This window comes from Ornithorhynchus anatinus, chromosome 4, assembly GCF_004115215.2.
Source record: "Ornithorhynchus anatinus isolate Pmale09 chromosome 4, mOrnAna1.pri.v4, whole genome shotgun sequence".
Lineage (NCBI taxonomy): Eukaryota > Metazoa > Chordata > Mammalia > Monotremata > Ornithorhynchidae > Ornithorhynchus > Ornithorhynchus anatinus.
Window position 1 is genome coordinate 130,452,355 of NC_041731.1, and position 15,267 is coordinate 130,467,621.

The 15,267-nt window shown below is 46.1% G+C and overlaps 1 protein-coding gene across 3 annotated transcripts in view; it reads left to right on the forward strand.

Moving 5' to 3' along the window:
- SORCS2 (sortilin related VPS10 domain containing receptor 2) overlaps positions 1-15,267 on the forward strand; it is a 1,085,532-nt gene that overhangs the window by 1,036,250 nt on the left and 34,015 nt on the right. For all 3 annotated transcript variants that reach the window (XM_029063664.2, XM_029063665.2, XM_029063667.2), the window contains 3 exons: positions 6,773-6,906; positions 9,449-9,572; positions 15,018-15,130. In XM_029063664.2, the coding sequence (XP_028919497.1) occupies positions 6,773-6,906; positions 9,449-9,572; positions 15,018-15,130 (371 nt within the window). The remainder of the gene's footprint in view (positions 1-6,772; positions 6,907-9,448; positions 9,573-15,017; positions 15,131-15,267) is intronic.

Genomic DNA, 15,267 nt, shown 5'->3' on the forward strand with positions numbered 1-15,267 from the left:
CGTTTGTTAAGCACATACTATGCTCCGAGTGCTGCTTTAAGCACTGGGGTAGGTATAAAATAATCAGGTTGGACACAGTCCCTGTCCCACCTGGGGCTCCCAGTCTTAATCTTACAGCACTTAGAAGAGTGCCTGACACATAGTAAGCACTTAAATACCATTACCATCAATCACCGTGCCTCTTTCCTACCTCACCTCTCTGGTTTCCTACTCCTACTACGCAGCCCACGTCCTTCTCTCCTCTATTGCCAACCTACTCACTGTACTTCCGTCTCACCAGTCTCATATCTCCATCTCACCGGTCTCATACCTCCATCTCGCCTGTCTCACCACTGACCTCTCGCCCACGTCCTGCCTCTGGCCTGGAACGCCCTCCCTCCTCAAATCCCACAGTTACACTTTCTCCCCTTCAGAGCCTTACTGAAGACCCATCTCCTCCTCCAAGTGGCCTTCCCTGAGCCCTCCTTTCCTCTTCTCCCACTCCCTTCTGCGCTACCCTCACTTGCTCCCTTTATTCTTCCTCTGTCCCAACTCCCGGCCCCAAAGCTCTTACGTCCATATCTGTCATTTCATTTATTTATAGTAATGACCATCTCCCCTTGAAAACTGTAAGCCCATTGTGGGCAGGGAATGTGTCCGTTTATTGTTCTACTGTCCTCTCCCGAGCACATTTTCTAGTGCTCTGCACACGCTAAGCGTTCTTCGACAAATGCCACTGGAGAAATGAACTGTTGTAAAAGATTTTACAACCTACTGGGAGATTTTACAATCTAGGAGAAGAATTTACAGTCTAGTGGGGGAAGCTTATGGCCTGGTGCAGGATTTTACAAACTGGTGGAGGATTTTACAGTCTAGAGGGGGATCTTACAATCTCATGGGGGATTTTACAAACTAATCAGGGAATCTTACAATCTAGTGGAGGAGATTTATGGTCTTGGGGAGGATCTTACAATCTAGGGGAGGATTTTACAGTCTAACAGAGAATTTTACAATCTAGTGGAGGATTTTACACTTTAGTGGAGGAATCTTCTAATCTCTTGGGGCAATCTTACCATCTAGGTGAGAATAGAGGCCCCAGGATAATTATAATAATAATGTTGGTATTGGTTAAGCACTTACTATGTGCAGATTACTGTTCTAAGCGCTGGGGTAGATGCAGGGTAATCAGGTTGTCCCATGAGAGGCTCACAGTTAATCCCCATTTTACAGATGAGGTAACTGAGGCACAGAGAAGTGAACTGACTTGCCCACAGTCACACAGCTGACGAGTGGCAGAGGATAAGGCGGCAGTGATCACGGGGGCAGGGATCTGTGGGGGGAAGGTGGGCAGGGGCTACTCAGTTGTCCAGGAAACTGGGGGTCGAACAACCCACTGATGCCGGATTCCGGCAGGTGAATAATTAAACTGTCCTTAAGAACTTTAAAACTGGGGGCTCTTCTCTGACTTTACTCTGAGCCCATAGATCCTGGGCCCGAAAGTCAGAAGGTCATGAGTTCTAATCCTGGCTCCACCACTTGTCTGCTGTGTGACCTTGGGCAAGTCACTTCACTTCTCTGGGCCTCAGTTACCTCAAGGGGATCGAGACTGTGAGCCCCACTTTCGAACCAAGAGCTTTGAAAAGAACAGAAAATGAGGGAAAAGGAGAAAACAGCACTAGGAACTGCAAACATCAAACATGTCAACGCACCATGACAAGATTGTGGCTTCGTGTTTGACAGTGTAATCGGACTGTGGGTCTCACATTGATCTTTGAGTCACACATGCATGTATAGATGCATTTCACTGTTCGTGAGTATACACAGTTGTACATGGAATTGTCTATTGGATGATTAACATATAGTATAAACTTACACATACAGTATATAAACATACAGTATAAACTTAATGATAATAATGGTATTGGTTAAGTGCTTACTATGTGCCAGGCACTGTACTAAGCAATAATAGTGATATGGCTAAGTGCTTACTGTGACCCACAAATTGTGCTAAACACAAGACTAAATACATTTCAGTAGACCCATATCCTTTCCCTAAGGGGCTCACAGCCTGAAGAGGAAGGAGGTCAGATATCTAAACTCCATTTTACAGATGACTAAATCAATTAATCATTCAATCGATTGGGTTTATTGAGCACTTACCATGTACAGAGTGCTGTAACAATAATAATAATAATGTTGGTATTTGTTAAGAGCTTACTATGTGCAGAGCACTGTTCTAAGCGCTGGGGTAGATACAGGGTCATCAGGTTGTCCCACATGAGGCTCACAGTTAATCCCCATTTTACAGATGAGGTCACTGAGGCCCAGAGAAGTAAAGTGACTTGCCCACAGTCACACAGCCGACGAGTGGCAGAGCCGGGATTCGAACTCATGACCTCCGACTCCCAAGCCCGTGCTCTTTCCACTGAGCCACGCTGTACTAAGCACTTGGCAGGGCACGGTACAACAGACTTAGCAATCAAGTTCCCCGCCCGTGAGTTTATAGCCTAGAGGAGGGGACAGACATTAATATGATTAAACTGAGAAATCAAGACGATAAGTGACTTGCCCAAGGTCACACACAAGGCAAGTGGTAGGATTAGAACCCAGGTTCTCTAGACTATAAGGTCCTTGTGGGCCAGGAGCAGTGTCTACCAGCTCTGTTGTATTGTGGTCTCCTAAAGGTTTAGGCCCCCTCTCAGGATGGCACCTGGAGAATTTCCAGTCCTCTACCAGTCCTGACTAGGGGAGGGAGAGTGAAGCCGAGGCCTGTCCATTCCATTCCCAGCTTGGCCAGTGGCTAGCGAACGGCAGGCCCTCGGCCACAAGTCAAAACTCCCCCGTGCCGGGCGGCAGAGGCACGGGACAGAGTCGAGGGCGGAGACTCAAGTCGACTGGGCTGAGGGAGGCATTGGTAAACCATGGCCGGATTTTTTCCACGAAAACACTGTGGATCCACTACCGGAACGATTGAAGATGGAGGTGGGGTCTTCTGGGAGAGATGGGTCCGTGGAGTCACTACGGGACAGAGATGACTCGGAATGAGAAAGAAAAAAAGGTTTCGGGCAGGTTTCTGCGCACAGTAAGCACTCAATAAATATCCCTGATTGACTAATTGATAGGTTCTCATTCATTCATTCATTGAATCGTATTAATTGAGCGCTTACCTTGTGCGGAATTCATTCATTCATTCAATAGTATTTATTGAGCGCTTACTATGTGCAGAGCACTGTACTAAGCGCTTGGAATGGACAGATCGGTAAGAGATAGAGACAGTCCCTGCCCTTTGACGGGCTTACGGTCTAATCGGGGGAGACGGACGGACGAGAACGATGGCGATAAATAGAATCAAGACAGACAAGAACAACGGCAATAAATAGAAGCACTGTACTAAGCGCTTAGAAAGTACAATTCGGCAACAGAGACAATCCCTACCCAACAACGGGCTCAGCTCTCAGTCCTATACAATTTCCATTAGGCCACATGGCAGTTTCTCTATTTTTTTCTCCTCTTTAACTGATAATTATGCTTTTTTTAAAAGGTATTTGTAAGCGCTTACTATGTGTCAAGCACTGTTCTAAGCACTGTGGTAGATAGAAGCTACTCACGTGGGACACAGTCTCTGTGCCACATGGAGCTCACAGCCATAATTCCCATTTCTACAGATGAGGTAATTGAGGCTCAGAAGAGTGAAGTGACTGGACCAAGGTCACACAGCAGATGGACTGTGGAGTCCGGCGGAGCCGGAATTAGAACCCAGATCCTTCTGACTTCCAGGTCTGGGCTCTATCCATTAGGCCAAGCTGCATCTCAATAATAAAAATAATGACAATAATAAGAGTGGTTAAGCATTTACTATGTGCCAAGCTAAATGCTGGAATAAATTCAAGATAATTAGGTCCCTGATCTATGTGATCTTCCTTAAGGAAGCTCTTTTTATTGCCGAATTGCACTTTCCCAGCACTTAGTACAGTGCTGTGCGCACAGTAAGCGCTCAATAAATACAATTGAATGAATGAATGAATAAGGATAACGGAGGTAAAGCTGTGAACAGTTTACTACTAGAGTTCTCATGCAGTCAATCAATCAAAAAATCAATCGTATCGAATGAGCACTTACCGTGTGCAGAGCACTGTATTAAGCACTTGGGAGAACACAACAGAGTTGTAGACAAGTTTCCTGCAAACAGAGAACTTACAGTTTGGAGCGGGATACAGATATCGATGTAAATAAATAAATTACGGATACAGAAAGAGATGCCACCCCGGGAGGGGTGTGTAAAAGGAGCATATCAGGGCGATGTAGATGGGATTGGGAGAAGAGGATACGCGGTCTCGTCAGGGAAGATCATCAGCCCAGAGCGTCTAATCTTGGGGGACAGTTCAGAACCGAGGACGTTCCTGAGCTACACTGAGGCAAACAGCTGTTCTTTTTCATAGATGAAAAGAACTAACCCAGATGCTGTCTTCGCTGATGGTAAATTGGGTGATTTCCACCCGGCATTTATGTTTATGTTCCGTCAGCTACTTGATTTCTTTCAGAAATGGCCCCGGTATCCACAATGACCAGAGAAAAATTCTATTTAGCATATTAAAAAAAATAGAAGATGTGAGCATCCCTCAGGGAATTCCAGTATTGACCTGTTTCAGCAGGAAGAAAACAGCCCAACTGTCTTCTCCACTTAATCAGATTTCCCCAGAGTCCTCTGACTGCACGTTGCCAGAAAAGCCAGATTTTAAAGTACTGCTGAGCCGATCTGATGATCTCTTTTCTGGCGGACTGCTCTGTTTGGAAAAAAAATAACACCGCTTTATTTCCACCAACTGCTCCAATTCTGCTGCCAGAAGAGTTTCTGAAGAGAGTGAGGTTAAAAGGCCACCGTAACAAAAAGCAGATTGAACTTCCAGCAATTGATCGTATTTATTGAGTGCTAATCGCATGCGGGGCCCCGATCTAAGCGCTTGGGAGAATATAATTTCAAAACGATGGGTTTTTTTAAAGGCTTATTTGTTAAGCGCTTACTATTTGCCAGACACTGTACGAAGCATACAACTTGATCGGGATGATCGCAGTCCCTGTCCCACGTGGGGCTCACGGTCTCCAGCCCCATTTTACAGAGGAGGTAAATGAGGCGCCGAGAAGTGAAGTGACTTGCCCATGCTCACACAGTGGTCAAATAGGAGAGTCAGGATTAGAACACGGGTCCTTCTGATTTCGAGTCCCGTGCTCTATCCACTGGGCCGTGCTGCCATGTATCGGTAGACACGTTCCCTGCCCACAACAAGCTCACAGTCCAGCGTGGCAAACACCGTATTAAGCACTGGATTAGAAACAAAATATTCAGGTCCCACATGCATCACAGTCTACATTAGAGGGAGAACAAGTATTAAATCCTCCTATGGCTGATGAGGGAACTGAGGCACAGATATGTTAAGTGATTTTCCCAAGTTCTCCCAGGAGGTACATGGCAGAGCTCTTGATTTCCAGGCATTGAGATCTGCTGAGGTCAACACACGGCAGGCTCATGGCCTTTAATAATAATAACAATAATGATAAATGAGTGGCAGAGCCAGGATTAGAACCCGAGTCCTCTGACTTCATTCATTCCTTCATTCAATTGTATTTATTGAGCAGTTACTGTGTGCAGAATTCTGTACTAAGTACTTGGTAGAGGACAATGAAACAATAAACAGACACATTCCCCGCCCACCATGAGCTTCCAATCTAGAGGGGGAGACTGACATTAATAGAAAGAAATAAATGACAGATATGGACATAAGCGGTGTGGGGCTGAGAGCGGGGGATGAATAAAGGGAGCAAGTCAGGGTGATGCAGAAGGGAGTGGGAGAAGAGGAAGAGGGGTAATGAGAGGTACATCACCCTGATTCTATTTATTTTCTATTGCTTTAATGAGATGTTCTTCCCCTGATTCTTTTTATTGCCGTTATTCTTGTCTGTCTCCCCCGATTAGACCGTAAGCCCGTCAAAGGGCAGGGTTTGTCTCTATCTGTCACCAATTTGTACATTCCAAGCACTTAGTATAGTGCTCTGCACATAGTAAGCACTCAATAAATACGAATGAATGAATGAATGAATGCATGAAAAGAGGCTTGAGAAAAGAGGAAAGTCCGCTATCTGCTGGGCTATGCTGCTCCTGACTATTTGCTGATGATCTTGTATCTACCCCAGGCATAGCATAGTGGACAGAGCATGGGCCTGAGAGAAGGTCATGAGTTCTCATCCTGCTCTGCCACTTAATAATAATAATAATAATAATAATAATGGCATTTGTTAAGCGCTTACTATGTGCCAAGCACTGCTCTAAGCACTGGTAGATACAAGCTAATTAGGTTGTCCCATGGGGGGCTCACAGTCTTCATCCCCATTTTACAGATGAGGCAAAGACAAATGAAGTGACTTGCCCAAAGTCCCTCAGCTGACAAGTGACGGAGCCGGGATGAGAACCCACGACCTCTGACTCCCAAACCTGGGCTCTTCCCATTAGGCCACGCTGCTTTTTGCTTATCTGCTGTGTGACCCTGGGCAAGTCGTTTCACTTCCTCTGGGCCTCAGTCACCTTTTCGGGAAAATGGTGACGGAGACTGTGAGCCCCATGTGGACAGGGACCTCGGCGTTTAGTACAGTACCTGGCACATAGTAAGCGCTTAACAAATGCCATAATTATTAGTATTCTTTTTAGAGTGCTGGTACATTAGAAAAAAAGAGTAGGGGACCAAGAGGAAATGCTTGACTCTTGATTAATCGATCATTGTGTTTTGTGGACCCTCCTCAGCTCCACTGCAGGCCCTGTACCTCGAAGCAGTTCCAGTCGTCGGGAGAAACCAAGAAGTGAACCTCACAGCTGTCTTGCTGCCCCAAAATGCTAATTTCACCGTGTACTACTGGTGGCTCGGAGATAACCTGCAGGTATCAACTGGCTGCTTGGAACATTTATTTCATCCACGAGACCTCTCCTGGCCTCACAGGAAAAAAACCAACGGACTCTCCCGCTCTCTCCTCCTTCCTGCCAACCGCAGAAATGCCCCTTCGGTCAGGCCTTAATTTCAAAGCAAGACTCTACTAACATTGTAAAAATATCAATCTGTGGTGTTTATTAAGCACTTCCTCTGTGCAGGGCACTGTACCGAGCATTTGGGAAAGTACAGTAGAGTTGGTAGGCATGATCCCTACTCTGAAAGGGCTTACAGTCTACAATGTGCAGAGCGTTGTTCTGAGCAATTGAGAGAGTCCAGTAGTGTAAGTAGACCGATCCCCTCTCTCGATAATAAGGATAATAATTGTGATATTTGTTAAGCACTGGCAATCTATAGGGAGAGGGTCCAGAGTTCATTCAGTTGTTCAGTCAACCATGCTTATTGAGTGCTCACTGTGTGTTCTCCATCCCCTTGCCCCCTCCTACCTCTTCTCCTTTCTCTCTTTCCACCGCCCACCCCGCACGCTCCGCTCCTCCGTCGCCCGCCTCCTCGCCGGCCCCCGTTCTCGCCCATCCCGCCGTCGACCCCTGGCCCACGTCCTCCCGCCGTCCCGGAAGGCCCTCCCTCCTCACCTCCGCCAATCTGACTCTCTTCCCCTCTTCGAAGCCCTACCGGGAGCTCACCTCCTCCAAGAGACCTTCCCGCACTGAGCTTCCCCTTTTCCTTCTGCTCCCTCTGCTGACCCTCTGCCCCCGTCTTCACCTCCCCTCAGCTAAGCCCCCTTTCCACCCCCCTTCCCTCTGCTCCTCCCCCTCTCCCTTCCCCTCCCCCCAGCACTGTGCTCATCCGCTCAACTGTATATATTTTTATCACCCTATTTATTTTGTTAATGGGATGTACATCCCCTTCATTCTATTTATTGCTATTGTTTTTGTCTGTTTCCCCCGATTAGACTGTAAGCCCATCAGTGGGCAGGGATTGACTCTCTCTGTTGCCGAATTGTACATTCCAAGAGCTTAGTACAGTGCTCTGCACATAGTAAGCGCTTAATAAATACTATTGAATGAATGAATGAATGAACCCAGCAGACAAGCACTTATGGAAGCAATGTGGGTCAGTGGAAAGAGCCTGGGCTTGGGAGTCAAAGGTCATGGGTTCTAATCCCGGCTTCGCCACTTATCTGCTGTGTGACTTTGAGCCAGTCACTTAACTTCTCTGGGCCTCAGTTACCTCATCTGTAAAATGGGGATTGAGACCGCGAGCCCCACGTGGGACAGGGACTGTGTCCAACCCGATCTGCTTGTGTCCACCCCAGCGCTTAGTACAGTGCTTGGCACATAGTTAAACGCTTAGCAAATACCATAACAAAGACAAATACCATAATTACAAGCAGGAGAGCTGGGATTAGAATCCAGGACCTTCTGACTCCCAGGCTTGGGCTCTACCTACTAGGCGACCCTGTGTCCCTTCACTCTGATTCTCTTGTATCTACCCCAGTGCTTAGACCAATATTGGCACATAGCACGCAGTTAAAAAATACCATTTTTATCATTGTTATCATTATTGTCATTATAATTTTAAATAACGAAGCACCAAGTTTGTTTATTCATTTGTTCATGAATGAATGAACAGATGATAAATGGTGCTTCATTATTTAAAAATAATAAGGATAATATTGATAACAATGGTATTTTTTAAGGGCTTACTATGTGACACCTCTGGCCTAGGCGCTGAGGTAGATACAATATTCAATAGTATTTATTGAGCGCTTACTATGTACAGAGCACTGTACTAAGCGCTTGGAATGAACAAATCGGTAACAGATAGAGACGGTCCCTGCCCTTTGACGGGCTCACGGTCTAATCCGGGGAGACGGACGGACGAGAACAATGGCAATAAATAGAATCAAGAATGGCAATGAATAGAATCAAGAATGGCAATAAATCGAATCACAGTAGAATTAATAGATTCAGTAGATACGGTAGAATCAGAGTGAAGTGCCGACTTGTTCTTCTGTTGCCGACTTGTTCATTCCAAGCGCTTAGTACAGTGCTCTGCACATAGTAAGCGCTCAATAAATACTATTGAATGAATTCAGTGTGGCCTGAATTCATTCATTTACATTTTTTAATGTATATTAATGTCTGTCTCCCCCTCTAGACCGTGAGCCTGTGGTCAGGGAATGTGTCCATTTTCTGTTGTACTCTCCCGAGAGCTCAGTACAGTGCTCTGCACGCAGTGAGCGCTCAATTTATACCACTGAATGAATGACTGCATGCAGAGCACTGGATTAAGTGTTTGAGAGACTGTAGCCACTGAATTTTCCCTCCACTGGAGCCTGCTTTCTCTAGTACCCGCAAGTTCCCTGATAGACCTTAAGCTCACCGAGGGCAGGGAATGTGTCCGTTTATCGTTGTCTCGCCCTCTCCCAAGCGCTTAGCCCAGTGCTCTGCACAGAGGAAGTGCTCAGTAAGTACGATCGAATGAATGATAGGAGCCAGCACCATCTAACTTGGTTTCCTTGGGGATTCTAGCCCCTCCTCTCGTTGGAGAGCTTCCTGGTGACCAGCTTCTCGGAGTCCGGGGAGGTCAGAGTGACAGTACAGGCTTCCTGTGGAAACACCATGCTCCAGGATTCCAAAATCATCAGAGTTTTGGGTGAGTCCTTTTTTTGCTCCTTTGCTCTTCCTCTTTTCTTTTTTATTCGTTTGTTTTTAGGGTATTTATTAAGAGCTTAGAATGAGCCAGGCGCTGTACTGAGCACCAGGATAGAGAATAATAATAATTATAGTATTTGTTAAACCCTTACTATGTGCTAGGCACGCGCGGCTCAGTGGAAAGAGCCCGGGCTTTGGAGTCAGAGGTCATGGGTTCGAATTCCGGCGCTGCCACTCGTCAGCTGTGTGACTGTGGGCAAGTCACTTCACTTCTCTGGGCCTCAGTTACCTCATCTGGAAAATGGGGATGAAGACTGTGAGCCCCACGTGGGACAACCTGATTCCCCTGTGTCCACCCCAGCGCTTAGAAGAACAGTGCTCTGCACATAGTAAGCGCTTAACAAATACCAACATTATTACTATGCGCTGAGCTGGATACAAGCAAATCGGTTGGACGTAACACTTCTCCTGCGAAGGCTCACAGTTTTAATCCCCATTTTACAGATGAGGTAACTGAGGCCCAGAGAAGTGAAGTGACTCACCCAAGTCCACACAGGAGGCAAGTAGTGGAGCCAGGATTAGAACCCAGGACCTTTACCTTCCAGGCCCTTGCTCTACCCACTATGCCAATATATACAATCTAATCATGTTGGACACAGTACATGTCCCACATGGGGCTCACAGTCTTCATGCCTATTTTACAGATGATTCCTTGCCCACAACAAGCTTACAGTCTAGAGAGAGGGACAGATGTTAATAATGGCAGAGGGGAAATTCATAATAATAATAATAATAATAATAATAATGTTGGTATTTGTTAAGCGCTTACTATGTGCCAAGCACTGTTCTAAGTGCTGGGGTAGATACAGGGTCATCAGGTTGTCCCACGTGAGGCTCACAGTCTTAATCCCCATTTTCCAGATGAGGGAACTGAGGCACCGAGAAGTTAAGTGACTTGCCCACAGTCACACAGCTGACAAGTGGCAGAGCAGGGATTCGAACTCATGACCTCTGACTCCCAAGCCCATGCTCTTTCCCCTGAGCCACGCTACTTCTCTAGACTCAAATCTCCTATTTCTCTGTTTTTCCCACCGGGCATTGGATGCTTGCATTTTCCCTCGAGAATTGTATTTTTTCCTGAAACCTCCTCTTGGAGAAAGACGCTGGTCTCAGGGTCTGGCCTTCTCTTTAGCATGGCTTAATGGATAGAGCATGGTTCTGGGAGTCAGAAGGACCTGGGTTCTAATCCTGAATCTCCTGCATAATATAATTACAATGATAACAATAACGATATTTGTTAAGCATTTACTATGTGCCAAGCACTGTTCTAAGAGCCAGAGTAGATACAAGGTAATCAGGTTGTCCCATGTGGGGTTTACAGTCTTAATCCCCATTTTCCAGTTGAGGTAACTGAGGCACAGAGAAGTTAAGTGATTTGCCCAAAGTCACACAGCTGATGTGGTGGAGCTGGGATTAGAACCCATGACCTCTGTCTCCCGAGCCTGTGCTCTTTCCACTAAGCCACGCTGCTTCTTTGTCACATGTCTGCTGTGTGACCTTGGGCAAGTCATTTAACTTTTCTCAGTCCCTCGACTGTAAAATGGGGATTAAGAGTGTGAGGTCCAGTGGCTCCCAGGCCCCTCTAGACAGACAACTGTAGTTTTCACTGAGAAAAAAAAGCAAAAAAAACCCAGCAAGGATAATTCCAATTAATGAGCATTCTTTGGATTTAAGAGGTGATGAGAAAACTGTCCAATTGAACCTAGCTGAGCCTTTATATCAATTCAGACATTGATAATCCCCTCCTTTCTCTTTTATCACCTCATCTTTCCCTTTCTCTCTTTTTCTCCTCTTTACTCACTTTTTCAATCTTCTACCTCATCCTTTTTTTGTTTCTCTCTTCTCTTTCTCCTCTTTACTCACTTTTTCAGTCTTCTACCTCCTCCTTTTTTTGTTTCTCTCTTTTCTTTCTCCTCTTTATTCATTTTTTCAATCTTCTACCTCCTTTTTTTAATGGTATTTATTGAACACATACTATATACCCGGCACTACACTTCGCGCTGGGGTAGAAACAAATTAATCAGGTCGGACACCATTGTCCCCCATGTGGTTCACAGTCTTAATCCCCATTTTACAGTTGAGGGAACTGAAGCCACAGAGAAGTGAAGTGACTGGCCCAAGGTCACATAGGTGGCGGGATCAGAATTAGAACCCAGGTCCTTTCTCTCCACCTTTAACTCTGTTTCTCTTTCATCGGGCTTTTCGAAATCGGAGCTTGCCTCATGTTCCCGAAAGCCATGAACGCTTGACGTTTTATTTGAAAACAACAGGAAAGGCAAAAGAGGTTCAGCCTCAAAATGGAAACCCGACCGTTTGACTGCTGGGAAATCACGCTTGCCCGTTGGTACAGGAGCAAACAATTCTCCCGAGTCTAGCTGGAACGACTAAGTGACCCTTAATTGATGTCTGTTTACTTTGCTGACCAAGTGTCAACTGCTGACCAAGCAAGCTGGGAGGTTTGACAGATTTAACACGGCAGCTGCATTATTTACACTTGGATACATGCTGTCAAATCGGGAATCGGGCTCGTCTCAAAAGAGATGCGTGAAAAGTATGTCCATGAGTGGAGAGTGAAAATTAAAAAAAGACCAACAAAAAAATCAGAACCCATCCTTTTTCGCATCGTGAATATCCCCGTCAAACGGGTCTGTCCTTCTCCCGTCTAGAAGGGATCTTGTTGACGTTATGCTGATCTGAAAATGAAATCAAAGCGATGGCTGTAAAGCATCAGTGAACCCGCTTACCGGTTGGCTTCTGATACGTAAGGGCATTTTTCTAAATGGGATGGAGTCCAGCTCAAATCACGGGTGTTCTTTGAGGCTGGGAATAAAGGCAACCCGGTTAGCCTTCCGGATCATCTGACTTCCGTTTTCCCTTCGGTTATTCTGCCCTTGTTGTCCACGTTGGCAGCTCCCAATTTAGAGAGCCCAAAAGAAGATGGAAGCCCAAGTAACAATTTGCATGCAAATGAGATTTGTCTTTTAGCCGCTTCACAGCGCACGGTAGAATCATCCAAGTGTGACAAAGCGTTCAGCCCAGTGCTTTGCATTCCAGTCGCGTGCAGCGTGGCAACTGGAAAGAGCCCGAGACTACAAATCCGGAGGTCCGGGTTCGAATCCCAGCTCCGTCGCTGGCCTGCTGCGTGACCCTGGGCAAGCTTGGCCTAGTGGATGGAGCCGGGGCCCGGGAGTGAGAGGGTCATCGGTTCTAATCCCGGGTCTTCCACTTGTCTGCTGTGTGGCCTTGGGCAGGTCACTTCACTTCTCCGGGCCTCAGTGACCTCATCTGTAAAATGGGGTTGGAGACTGTGAGTCCCACATGGGACTGTGTCCAACCCGATTTGCTCGTATCCTCCCCAGCAAGTAATATGGTGCCCGGTACATAGTAAGCGCTTAACAAATACCATGATTATATCGTACATTACGTTATCATTATATATAATGATATATTACGTTATATTATAATTGTGATGATGATGATGGTATTTGTTAAGCGCTTATTATGTTCCAAGCATTGTTCTAAGCACTGGGGTAAAGAGTAATCAGGTGGTCCCACGTGGGCCTCACAGTCCTCATTCCCATTTTACAGATGAGGTAACCGAGGGCACAGAGAATTTAAGTGATTGGCCCAAAGTCACATAGCTGATAAGTGGCAGAGCTGGGATTAGAACTCACGTCCTCTGACTTCCAAGTCCGAGCTCTTTCCACTAAGCTATGCTGTTTCTCTATTGTGGTATTTGTTAAACGCTTACTGTGTGCCGAGCACTGTTCTACTGATCAATTGATGAGTGGAATGAAGGAAATGAAATTATGCAAAGGAGTCTCCATAAAAACATAGACATATCCAAGTGCTGAGGAAAGGAAGAAAGTCCCTGCACCCTCTGGAAAAGCCAAAAAAGTCCACACGTGCACTAGGTAACAGAGAATAGCGCTTAGTACAGTACCCTGCACAAGGTAAGTGCTCAATAAATATGATTGAATGAATGAGTCATGTCTGCCTCATTTCAAGCTGCCTTCGAAGAGTTTTATTACAGAAGCTACTTAGACTGTTGAGCCCTGAGTGGAACGTGAGAAGCAGCATGGCCTAGTGGCTAGCGCAGAGCCTGGGAGTCAGAAAATCATGGGTTCTAATGCCGGGCAGCGTGGCTCAGTGGAAAAGAGCCTGGGCTTCGGCGTCAGAGGTCATGAGTTCGACTCCCGGCTCTGCCACTCGTCAGCTGTGTGACTGTGGGCAAGTCACTTAACTTCTCTGTGCCTCAGTTCCCTCATCTGTTAAATGGGGATTAACTGTGAGCCCCACGTGGGACAACCTGATTACCCTGTATCTACCCCAGCGCTTAGAACAGTGCTCTGCACATAGTAAGGGCTTAACAAATACCAACATGATTATTATTATTATTATTATTAGTCTCCGCTGTGTGACCTTGGCCAAGTCACTTCACTTCTCTGAGCCTCAGTTCTGTCATTTGGAAAATGGGGATTAAGACTGTGAGCTCCATGTGGGACAGGGACTGTGTCCAACCTGATTAGCTTGTATCCTCTCCTGTTCTTAGTACCTGGCACATAGTAAATGTTCAACAAATATCATCATTATTATTATTACTGTTTACGTAAGATCTTTGTGGGCCAGGATTGTCTCTCTTTAGTGCTGAATTATACTTTCCAAGCGCTTAGTACAGTGCTCTGCACACAGTAAGTGCTCATTAAATGCGATTGAATGAATGAATGAATGAATGAATATTGAGCACCTGTGAAAGTATAAAGTGGTGTGGGGGGGGGAGGGGGAACAGACTCAATCAATGGTACTCGTTGAGCATTTTGCTGTTTGCAGAGCACTGAACTAAGTGTTTGGGGGAGTATAAAGTAAGCAGCTTGGCTAAGCAGCGTGGCTCAGTGGAAAGATCCCGAGCTTGGGAGTCAGAGGTCATGGGTTCGAATCCCAACTCTGCCACTGGTCAGCTGTGTGACTGTGGGCAAGTCACTTCACTTCTCTGTGCCTCAGTTCCCTCATCTGTACAATGGAGATTAAGACTGTGAGCCTCCCGTGGGACAATCTGATGACCCTGTATCTCCCCCAGCGCTTAGAACAGTGCTCTGCACATAGTAAGCGCTTAACAAATACCAACATTCTTATTAAACAAGTTCCCCTTCCCTGCCCACAAGGAACTTTCACCTGTAGTTTAAAACAAGGTTATTTTTGGCCTTTCGTTTTCCACTGGGTTGCAGCCTCCCTAACTAAACAATTCTACAACCAAACAGGTGGAAGAGGGTGAAGGAATGACATTTCCAAATGGAAACATCTGCGATCCGGGTATTTTCTCCGTCTACAAACTACTAAAAGTTCCCGCCACGTCGAGGGTTCAGACGTCTCTCTCTTCTTTTTCCAGATCAATTCCAAGTCCTGCCTCTGACCTTCACCAAACACCTGGACATGTACAACCCCAACATCCCAGAGTGGAGAAAAGACATCGGACAAGTCGTCTCCCGCCTTCTGTCGAAGGTGGATTTGCCCGTAGCATTGGTTCATAGGAGCAGATGTCATAGGAGAGGACACTATAGTAGCGGTCTCGTAGTAGTCGTTGTCATAGTAATGGCCGCCATGGTAACAGCAGCGGTTGCGGAAGTTATCATAGTAGA